The sequence below is a fragment of the Mastomys coucha genome, unplaced genomic scaffold, assembly GCF_008632895.1.
Source record: "Mastomys coucha isolate ucsf_1 unplaced genomic scaffold, UCSF_Mcou_1 pScaffold18, whole genome shotgun sequence".
Taxonomy (NCBI): domain Eukaryota; kingdom Metazoa; phylum Chordata; class Mammalia; order Rodentia; family Muridae; genus Mastomys; species Mastomys coucha.
In genome coordinates this window covers 90,323,661-90,334,389 of record NW_022196900.1, presented here as the reverse complement: position 1 = coordinate 90,334,389, position 10,729 = coordinate 90,323,661, and the positions used below count along the sequence as shown (strand labels likewise).

The 10,729-nt window shown below is 45.8% G+C and overlaps 1 protein-coding gene across 4 annotated transcripts in view; it reads left to right on the top strand.

Moving 5' to 3' along the window:
- Nucleotides 1-10,729, top strand: part of Dhdds (dehydrodolichyl diphosphate synthase subunit) — a 28,843-nt gene that overhangs the window by 14,637 nt on the left and 3,477 nt on the right. For all 4 annotated transcript variants that reach the window (XM_031378996.1, XM_031378995.1, XM_031378997.1 and 1 more), the window contains exons 7-8: nucleotides 2,006-2,120; nucleotides 4,929-5,036. In XM_031378996.1, the coding sequence (XP_031234856.1) occupies nucleotides 2,006-2,120; nucleotides 4,929-5,036 (223 nt within the window). The remainder of the gene's footprint in view (nucleotides 1-2,005; nucleotides 2,121-4,928; nucleotides 5,037-10,729) is intronic.

The following is a 10,729-nucleotide window of genomic DNA, read 5'->3' as shown; positions in this document are numbered from 1 at the left end:
GCCAGCCTGGTCTTCAGAGTGAGTTCCAGGACAGCCAAGGCTACACAGAGAAACCCTGTCTCGAAAAACAAAACAACAACAACAACAAAAAAAAATTCTTTTTTTAAAAATCTTTTGAATATGGATTTTTTCCTTATGTATGCCTGTGCACCATATGCATGCAGTGACTGCACCATATGCATGCAGTGACTTTGGGGGCCAGAAGAGGAACATTGACTCCCCTAGGGATGGAGTTACAGTGAGCCACCATGTGGGTGCTGGGAATTGAACCTGGGTCCTCTGTAAGAACAGCCAGAGCTCTTATCTACTGACCCATCTCTCTAGCCCCTTTCTGCTCTTGTGTCCCCATGACATGTTCTCCACAAGAAAGCTTGTTTTTTTCATTCTTCACAATAAATTGAAGATTCCTGGGCCTGTTTGTGTGTCCATGTTAGAGTGGGCAAATACTTCCTGGAGCCGGCAGATACCAACCTTGAGAGTGCCCTCTTATGTCAGTGGGAAAGCTTTACTTCAACAGTCTCCCTCAGTTGTCTCTGAGCATCTATCTCCTTGGGAGTCTCTTTCTTTTCTTTTCTTTTCTTTTCTTCTTAAAGATTTATTTATTTATTTTATGTGTATGAGTATACTGTAGCTCTTCAGATGGCTCGCTCCAGCCCCCGCTTGCTCTGGCGTAGTATGCTGTAGCTGTCTCAGACGCACCAGAAGAGGTCATCAGATCTCATTATGGGTGGTTGTGAGCCACCATGTGGTTGCGGGGATCCAAACTCAGGACCTTCAGTTGGTGCTGAGCCATCTCGCCAGCCGGGAGTCTCTCTTACCAGCATACGAGAAGCAGTTGGTCTCCTGCTTTGTTTCTCACTTTGTTGTGGTGGGAGCAGATGTGCCATAGGACACTTGTGGACGTCAGAGGCCAGCCCTGTGCAGTCGGTTCTCTCTTCCCACTTTTACATGGGTCTGAGGAACGAAACTCAGATCACCTGGCTTGTGTGGCAAACAGCTTTACCCACTGAACTATCTTTCTTGCCAGTCCTGGTTCTTCTTATTAAATCCTTGGATTTAGAAGTAGACTCAGTGGTCAGTTGTGTATGTGAGGCCTGGGGTTAAGTCTCTAGCATAAATCGCTAAATAGACAAAAGTCCTTCCTTCCTTCTTGACCAACTCACTGTTGAAAACTGTGGCTTTCTCAACTTCATTTTCTGTTATATATATATATGTATATACATACATATATAGGATATATGTATATATATGCATACATGTTTTTATAATACAATGATTATCATACTCCCTTCACATAAATAACATGTGACTATAGACTTGTGTATATTTTTCACAATGTTTTTTTTTAATTGCTTTTTTCATGTAACAGTGGGTCTTAGAAGTCTTTCCAAACCAGTATATTTACTTTAGATTCATCTTTTTGTTGTGTTTTTGTTGTTTTCAAATCTGGTTGTCTTTTCGCAGTTCTGGGGATTAAACTCAGGCCTTGGACGTTTGGGTGCAGACACTACCCTAAGCCGCATACCCATCTTTTTATTTTGTTTAAAAAAACAAGAAAGAAACTCAGTTGTAGAGTGTTTAAAAGAAGAGTGGGTAAATCCTAAAGACACGCCAGGACACAGCATATCTCTTACAGGCAAAACAGGTGAAACAGAGAGAAGCCGTCCAGTGACACATCGGGTTCTAGGCCTACAGGCTATGAGATTAGGCAAGTTGTTTACGTCATCTGAACTCCCCTCCTCTGTATCGATAACAATGGGCTATGGACACCCCCCATAGGACTTTGGGTGATGCAGTGTGTGTTAGAGTACTTGCCTGGCATGTTCAAGGCCCTAGGGGAAGAAGAAGCATTGTATGTCCTTTACAGATTTAGAGTCATTGTTGGGTTGGGGATATACTGGCAAATGTATTTAATGGTGGCCAATCACCAACGGGGAGGCTGTGCATGGAAGTGCACAGAGCGAGTACCACAGAGAGACGTGTGCTTCTTCTCCTGCCCACCTAGTGATGTCTCCGAGTCTCTGCTTGATAAGTGCCTCTATAGCAACCACTCTCCTCATCCTGACATCTTGATTCGGACTTCTGGGGAAGTACGGCTGAGTGACTTCTTGCTCTGGCAGGTAGGTCATTTTGGAGCATGTTATTTTAGGGTTGGGCTGAACCCTGGAACTGAACCAGAATCTTCAATGACAGTGATTTGTTCCCATTCTCCACCACTGTATGAGCAGGGCAGAGGGTTATCATGTAGAATAATCAGTAGCTCCAGGTTGTACCTAGTAGCATTGCTTTTCTTTCTTCACCTGACCCTGGGTATAAATGTGCTTCTTGCTGTCCAAAATGCAGAGCTTTCATCCTAAAGAGAAACCAAAGCCATCCTACCCTAATGAAAACTTACATATGCCCCTTTTCAAGAAATGGGATTTTGAGACGCTGGTTAAGCTGGGTGTCAGACCAGTACCACAAAGAGCCTTCCCTTTCTGTTTGTCATCTCTTCAGAATGCAAGTCTCCTTTTGTGCAGGTAGACGCTGTGAGAGACCTCCACTGCAGCCAGACTCTCAGGCCTGCTGTTCTTCACTGCAGCCAGACTCTCAGGCCTGCTGTTCTTCACTGCAGCCAGACTCTGGCTTGTTGTTGCCTTTTTGTTCAGCTATCCCAGTATAGGTCATCCCTGAAAGCTCACGTCCAATTAGGACTGCTTGTTTAAAGACCTCCTGTTTTAATCCCGGCACTTGGGAGGCAGAAGCAGGCAGATCTCTGAGTTGGAGGCCAGCCAGGTCTACAGAGTGAGTTCCAGGACAGCCAGAGCTATGCAGTGAAACCATGTCTCGAAAAACAAACAAACAAACAAACAAAAAACTAAAAAACCTCTTGTTTTCAGCCAGTGGTGGTGCACACCTATAATCCCAGCACTCAGGAGGCAGAGGCTGGTGGATAGCTCTTGAGTTCAAGGCCAGCCTGTATAATGAGAGAGTTCCAGGATAGTTAGGACTACACCAAGAAACCCAGTCTCAAAAAAAGAAGAAGGAGAGGAAGAAGAAAGAAGGAGGAGAGGTTGAGGGAGACTCAGCTTGGAAACATCTCATGTACCAAGGTCCAGAAATTTTTAATGAATCAGTGTTAAAATTGAGGATCTGGGACACTGGTACTTGGTAAGGGCTGGTGCATATGCATGACAACCTGTGTTTGGTCCCTGGCACCCACATAAAAAGCCTGCTCTGATGGGACACACTTAGAATCTCAGTGCTTTGTGAGCAAAGACAGAAGGATCCCTAGAGCTCTGGCTGGCCAGCATTGCCTGATCTGCGAGCCCCAGTCTCAGAGAGCGAGCCTATCTTCTGAGGAGCAGAGTCCAAGGGTGACCTCTGCCCTCCACAGCACTTAGACACACACAAGTCAACTGGCAGCTAGCTACCACAAATGCTTTGACTTAACATTTGGATATCTTGAAGGAAATTTGGTGTATATCTAATATTCCTGTGGCTCAGATCACACTTAAAAGTTTACATTGAGCACAGTTATAAAATGACAGTGGTGGTGGGTTAGATTCGTTACAGAGCGTGCACAAAGCCCTGATTTGAACCCTGGCACCTTGCAAGGAGGAGAAAAAGGGAGGCAGAAAGAATATGGAGGAAAGAAAGGCGTTAGAAACGGGGAAAGAAAGATAAAGACAAAACATACTGGTGAAGTAGAGAACTTACCAAAAGGGCCACTCAACAGCTGCAGGGATCCTGTGCCTTTAAAATGAGACTTAGCATCTGAATGTGGTGGTCCACCTTTAATGCCAGCACTTGGGAGGCAGAGGCAGGTGGATCTGTAAGTTCAAGGGCATCCTGGTCTACGAGAAGGCTCGGGGAAAGTCATTGCAGCCTCAGGAAAGAGAAGCAGCAGCTCTTCAGCCAGCCTTCTGCAGATGCCACCCATGGTGCCTCCTGCCTCAGTATTGCCCAGGATGTGGAGGCAGAGCAGGCTCTTAGTGTGAACTTTAGGGCTGCTATTCTCTAGAGCAAATCCAGGCCCACCGGGCTCCATAGTGAGACCTGTCTCAGAAGAAAAAGCCACTTTCATTTGTTCTGCAGAAAGAACTTGGTATCTGGTAGAAGCTGTGGTGAAGGTGATGTTGGTCTACAATAGTGAGCAAGTTTCCCCTGGGGGGCATTTGGTTGTTCAGTACACCAGAAGCAGTGGCTATCAGGAGTGTTGGGGTCAGGGGTGTTTGTATTCACCATGTTCTGGGCTTTTCCTTCATGTGTATTCACCTTCATAGTTCCATAGACTCAGTGAGGCCTAGAGACGTGAAAAAACTCAGCCAGTTCTGTGGTAGAGGTAGACAGAGGCAGTTTGGCTCCAGAACCCATGGGCTTAAAACATGGTGTCACACTGCTGCTACTTAAAATAACAGGAGCAGCTACCATTTGTTCTGGCAGACTTTATCAGACTCTGTGTCTCAGATGACCTCCAAGGGCCAGGAGCCAATAACATAATCCAGATGTCATTTCATAGTCCTAAAATTGGCTTTTAGAGACATGGTGTAGCTGGGCGTGGTGACACATGCCTTTGGTCCAAGATCTCAGGAGGCAGGCAGATCAATGTGAATTTCAAGCCAGCATGGTCTACATAGTTAATTCCATACCAGCCAATGCTACACTTTGAGACTTCCTCTGACAAAAAAGACAAAAAGAAGGGGAAAACCTGGACACATTTATCTAGTTTAGCTCTGCTTTGCCACACCCATGGGATCTCGTTGCCTTGTGACCCTTCTTCCTAGAGTGAGGGACCTGGGCCGCCTACACATACATCCGGGGCTGTGGAAACATGTGCCAACTTGTTCTAGGCTTTTCCCACCCGGCTGCTCCTCCTTCGGAGCTCTGAGCAGTAGTGTATCTCCTCAGTTGTGACTAACTCATGTTCTGATGTTTGTTTTCACCAGACTTCCCATTCCTGCCTCGTGTTCCAGCCTGTCCTGTGGCCAGAATACACATTTTGGAACCTCTGTGAGGCAATCCTGCAGTTTCAGATGAACCATAGTGCTCTTCAGGTATAAGTTGGGCAGGATGGGGTGGGAAGGTTGGCATGGACAGGCCTGCCTTGCTCTGGACCTTGCCATGTACCCCTTGTGAACTTCTGTGCATAGATGTGCCATCATGAATGCATGTGTGGAGGACAGACTTTGAAAGTTGATTCTCTCCTTCCTATGGGTCTCAGGAATTGAATTCAGGTTGTCAAGCTTAGTGACAGTGCCTTTACCTACCGAGCCATCTTTCCAGCCCACAATCATTTCATTTCTGTTCCCAAGAGCTCAGTCAGGCAGGTCTTCTTCGTCTCTCTAGAAATGAGTAAATAGAAAGGTGACTGGGGCATGGTGCTGACGCTTTAAATCCTAGCACCCAAGACACGGGTGCAGGGGCTTAAGGCCAGCCAGGGCCTGGTCTCAAAGAAAGAAAGAAAAGGAGACATTGGTTAGGGACCAATATGTTATAAGAATAAGGTGTCCTGAAGACACAGGAGAAAGCTCAGAGAGCCTAATCAGTGTGATAGCTGTCAATACCCACCTCTAACACTTGCCATTGGGAAGCCAAGGCAGCAGGATCTCAAACTCAAAGCTAGTTAATTTGAGACCATGTCTCAAATAAATGTTTGTGTGACAGTAGAATTCTGCAGCACCCAGAGCACTTGCGGAAGTTTCTCGAGTGCCAGGGTTGTCTTTGTGCTATCCTAACTCTTTTCTGCATCCGACCACCTCTGCCCGTACGGACAGAGACACCAACATGGAGCTGCTGCGCTGGTTCTGTCTGTATTTGTTATCTGTTTAACTCTCCCTAAATGTATCAGCCTGTGTCCTTATTTCTTCAGATATGAAAAAAGGGACAGGAACTAACTGTGCCAAGGCCACAGAGCTAGGGACTGGAGTTTTGAAATCATAGATGTTTCCTAAGTCTGGAGAGAGAATGGGCAGGAAGAAGGAATGATGTAAGCACTAGCGCCCCTTGGGGACCCTGGTGAAAGCTGCAGGAGATGTCCAGTGATTTACACAGGAGGTACTTACACTCAAACAGTACTAACGCCCCTTGGGGACCCTGGTGAAAGCCACAGGAGATGTCCAGTGATTTACACGGGTGGTACTTAACTTACATTCAGTCACATGGACTATTCTCAGGGTTCACGGGATCCCTGAAATCTGTCCACAAGCCCCCATCTGGAACTCCTAGCCTTAGTGATTTGAATCATGAGGGTTTTATATTATGAGTAAGTTGAACAAGGCAGCTCAGAACAAGTAAAAAAAGAAATAGCAAAGCGTCAGTTACCTACTGCCAGGGAGGATGACCATCAGATTTTTTCCCTGCAACTGGAGCTGCCTCTGAAACTGAAACAATTTTTAGTTTTTATTTTTTTGATGAGAAACTTTCTGAAGTACATCTTGTAATTTGACACCTACAGTATTGGCAGTATTGTTAATAGAATAGTCACTTTCTATTAGTCAGTGAGGGTGCTGGGAATAGCAGCCACCACCTTCAAGCACGTCATTGTACAGCAGTGTAGAGTAGGAGTCTTTATGTTATGTAGATGCTCCTAGGTACCTGGCTTTGAGACTTCTAGAGTTTTCTTTTTTTTTTTTTTTTTTTTTTTTTTTTTTTTGGTTTTTTCGAGACAGGGTTTCTCTGTATAGCCCTGGCTGTCCTGGAACTCACTCTGGAGACCAGGCTGGCCTCGAACTCAGAAATCCGCCTGCCTCTGCCTCCCAAGTGCTGGGATTAAAGGCGTGCGCCACCACCGCCCGGCTGAGACTTCTAGAGTTTTCTAAGCCCTTCCTCTTTCACCTCCGCTGTGTCAGTGGCTGATTTCCACAGAGTACCCCTTCCCTTGCCTTCCGGTTTATTGTTTTAAGTCAACTACAAGCACAAAAAGTGGGCAATTAACACCATAGAGTGTGTGTATGAAGTGAGAGTAAATTGGCTCTGCATGAAGCCCAGAGAGCCTGGTGTGTGAGCCTTTGTGTATAGACATTCTTGTGTGGAGACCTATAATTTGAATGCCCAGAGCCTTTATTATCTCAAGTTTCTCAGAGTTTGTAGAGGAGCTGCCTCAGGCTCTGTCTTCCATAAGTGTTTATTGAGTCCCTAATATGAATCAGGCATTTAGTTAGGCACAGGGGACTCAGCAGACACCCTGCTAGACAAATGTCTACCCTCATGGAGTTTGTAGTTTTAGTTGAATAGCAGACAGTAAGCAAGCAAACAAATGTAAGGAAATGCTCAGCTGTAATAAGTGTAAAGAACTCTGGGACAGTGACAGTGTGGTGGAAGTGGCCTGAGGGCATGGAGGTCACACAGGTTAGGTACTGAGAACACTAAGGGGGAAGGCGGGCACAAGCTGGGGGCACTGGGCCTCTTAAGCATTCAGAGCTTGTGTCAGAGCTTGGTCCCTGGAAATAACACAAGCAGAAGACTTAAAGCATGGGCAGAAGCTGATAAAGCATTTGGTTAAGAAAAAAAGTCATTTGAGACTCTTAAGTGGCCAGAGGCAGAGCTAGGAGGCTCACATGTCTGGTGTGCGCAGCAGAAGCAGGGCTGTATGTATACCAGGCAAGCTGCGTCTCCGGCCCTACACCTACGTCGTGTTGTTTTAATTTACTTTTATTTTTAATAATGTGCAGGGGTGTGCGTGTGAGGGCAGTTAGCTACAGAGGCCAGAGGTGTCGTTCTTGGGAGCTGGGGATGTCTGGGAGCTGTGTGTGCTAGAACTGAAGAAGAGTTTGTACTCCTAACCACAGAGCCATCCTCCCGTCCCCTCCCCTCCCTTTCTCGTGGACTAGAGAAATGGTTTCATAGCTTAGGGCACTTGTCATTGTTGCAGAGCACCCACATGGTGGCTCACAACCATCCTTAACCCCAGTTCCTGGAGTCCAGTGTCATCTTCAACCTATGAGGGCACTAGGCATGCACAAAGTGCACATACATACATGCATACATGTAAGCAAACACTCACATATATAAAATAAGTAAGTCTTCAAAAACCTCTATTTTCTCATCTATACTTGCTTCTTAAAAAACAAAAACAAACAAATGTGTAAGCTTTGTTTGGTACTACAGTGGTGCACACCTTTAATCCCAGCAGTGTGAGGCAGACGTTCTCTTAGTTGGAGTGAGTTCCAGGACAGCCTGGGCTACACAGAGAGATGTAGGATTGCCTTCTACACTCAAGGCAAGTGCTCTTACTACTCCCTCTAAGACTGGAAGCCCGGGCACCTGCCAAGCAGCGGGCACCTGCCAAGCAGCAGGGTCAAGGCTTTGCCTCATCTTGTTCTTTGTTTTTTCTGTGTGTTGAAGAGTGGGGGCTCAGTTCTGTTTTCAGAGCGAGCTTCTTTGAGCGTTTGCACAAAAATGGCCTAAGATCTGCACAGACATTGTAAAAAATTAATGCTCTTGAGATTCAAGTGGGAGTGCCCACCTGCAACCCCAGGACTTTCCACGTAGAGCAGGAGGACCTATGAGTTTAGCGTCTTCCAAGCTACATAGCACAATTGTGGCCAGACTGCTATGTGAGACCCCGTCTCAAAGAATGTTCCCGATTGATGCTTATACAGGATGTTACATATTTCATGAGACATTGACCTTTAGGACTGCTGTTCCGTGGGCATGGTGCCATAGACCTGCCATCCTAGGACCCAGGCTTCAGAGGTAGGGGGAGTGCCCTGTGTTTGAAGGCACCTAGGCTATATGGTAAAACTCTATCTCAAAAAGACCCTAAAAGGGTGGGAGACCTAAAGAGACACATCAGCTGGTGAAGTGCTTACAGACAAGCATGTGCATTTAATCCAGGACCATACAAAAATCCAGGTATAAGCTGGGCGGTGGTGGCATACGCCTTTAATCCCAGCACTTGGGAGGCAGAGGCAGGCATATTTCAGAGTTCAAAGCCAGCCTGGTCTACAGAGTGAGTTCCAGGACAGCCAGGGCTACACAGAGAAACCCTGTCTTGAAAAACCAAAAAAAAAAAAAAAAAAAAAAGAAACCAAAAAATATCCAGGTATAGGACTGAGAGATGGCTTAGTGGTTAAGAGCACATACAGCTCTTGCAGAGCCCTTGAGTTTGGAACCCAGCATCCACACTGGGTGACTGACTACTGTGTGCAACTTCAGCTCCAGGCTGAATACTTCTGGCCTCCATGGACACCTGTAGACACCTGTAGTTAACGAGCTCATACCCACAGGATTCCAAGGGGAAGCTCATGTTCCTGGTCCCTGTGGGCACTTGGACTCTCTCTCCCTCTCTCTCTCTTTCCCTCTCTCTCTCTCCTCTCTTTCTTTCTCTCATACACACACACACACACACACACACACACAATTTAAAAAGTAATAAAAATAAATCCTTTTGGGTAGAGAGGGGCCTTGAGGCAGGGTTTCCCTGTGTAGTCTTGGCTGTCCTGGAACTCACTCTGTAAACAAGGCTGGGCTCAAACTCACAGAGATCCACCTGCCTCTGACTCCTGAGTGCTGGGATTAAAGGCATGAGCCACCACCATACCCCCAGTTAATAAATCTTTTTTTAAAAAAAGAAAAGACAAAATATAGCCTTAGAAAGGTGAGTCTTTTGAACTAGAATTTCTCAAATTTTGGGACTTCAATCAAATTCATTCTGATCTGAGAAAATTGGTGTGTGTGTGTGTGCGTGTGTGTGTGTGTATATATGTGTATGTGTGTGTGCGTGTGTATATGTGTATATATGTGTGTGTGCGTGTGTGTATGTATATGTGTATGTGTGTGTGCGTGTGTGTATGTATATGTGTATGTGTGTGCGTGTGTATATGTGTATATATGTGTGTGTGTGCGTGTGTGTATGTATATATGTGTGTGTGTGTGTGTATATATGTGTATGTGTGTGTATATATGTGTATGTGTGTGTGCGTGTGTATATGTGTATATATGTGTATGTGTGTGTGCATGTGTATATGTGTATATATGTGTGTGTGTGTGTGTGTGTGTAAGTGTAATGTAGATAAACAGATGCGTGGCGTGCCACAGTGTGTTGTGGAGGTCATAGGACAACCCTGAGTTGATTGTCTCCTTCCACATTCTTTAGTTTTTGTTTTGTTTTATTAATCTTTTTGAGACAGAGTCTTACTACATACTCCTGACTGCATTAGAACTCATAATGTAGGCCACTGCTACTTTCTGTATACCAAGCTAACCTTGAACTCCCAGAGGTCTGCCTGCTCTGTTTTCTGAGTGCTAAGATTAAATGTGTAGACTACCATAGTGAGTTCTCCTTCCTAGCTTTTCATGGAGTTCGGGACTCACTCTGGAGACCAGGCTGGCCTCGAACTCAGAAATCCGCCTGCCTCTGCCTCCCAAGTGCTGGGATTAAAGGCGTGCACCACCACCGCCCGGCTGCCTTTCTGTTTTAAGGCAGGATCTCTCACTACAGTGAAGTTATCTATTCTGCTAGGCCGGCACATACTGCAACCTTTTATTTCTGGGATCCAACTTGAGCTATTCATCCCCTCTCCCAGGTAATTGTGAAAAGGGGCTATATTTTTTGTTTTGTTTGAGACAGCATCTATTATTTAGCACTGGCTGTCCTGGATGGAACTCACTATAGACCAGCCTGGCCTCAAATTCATAGAGACCCACCTGCCTCTTGAATGTTAAAATTAAGAGTTCATGCTGGGCGGTGGTGGTACATGCCTTTAATCCCAGCACTTGGGAGGCAGAGGCAGGCGGATTTCTGAGT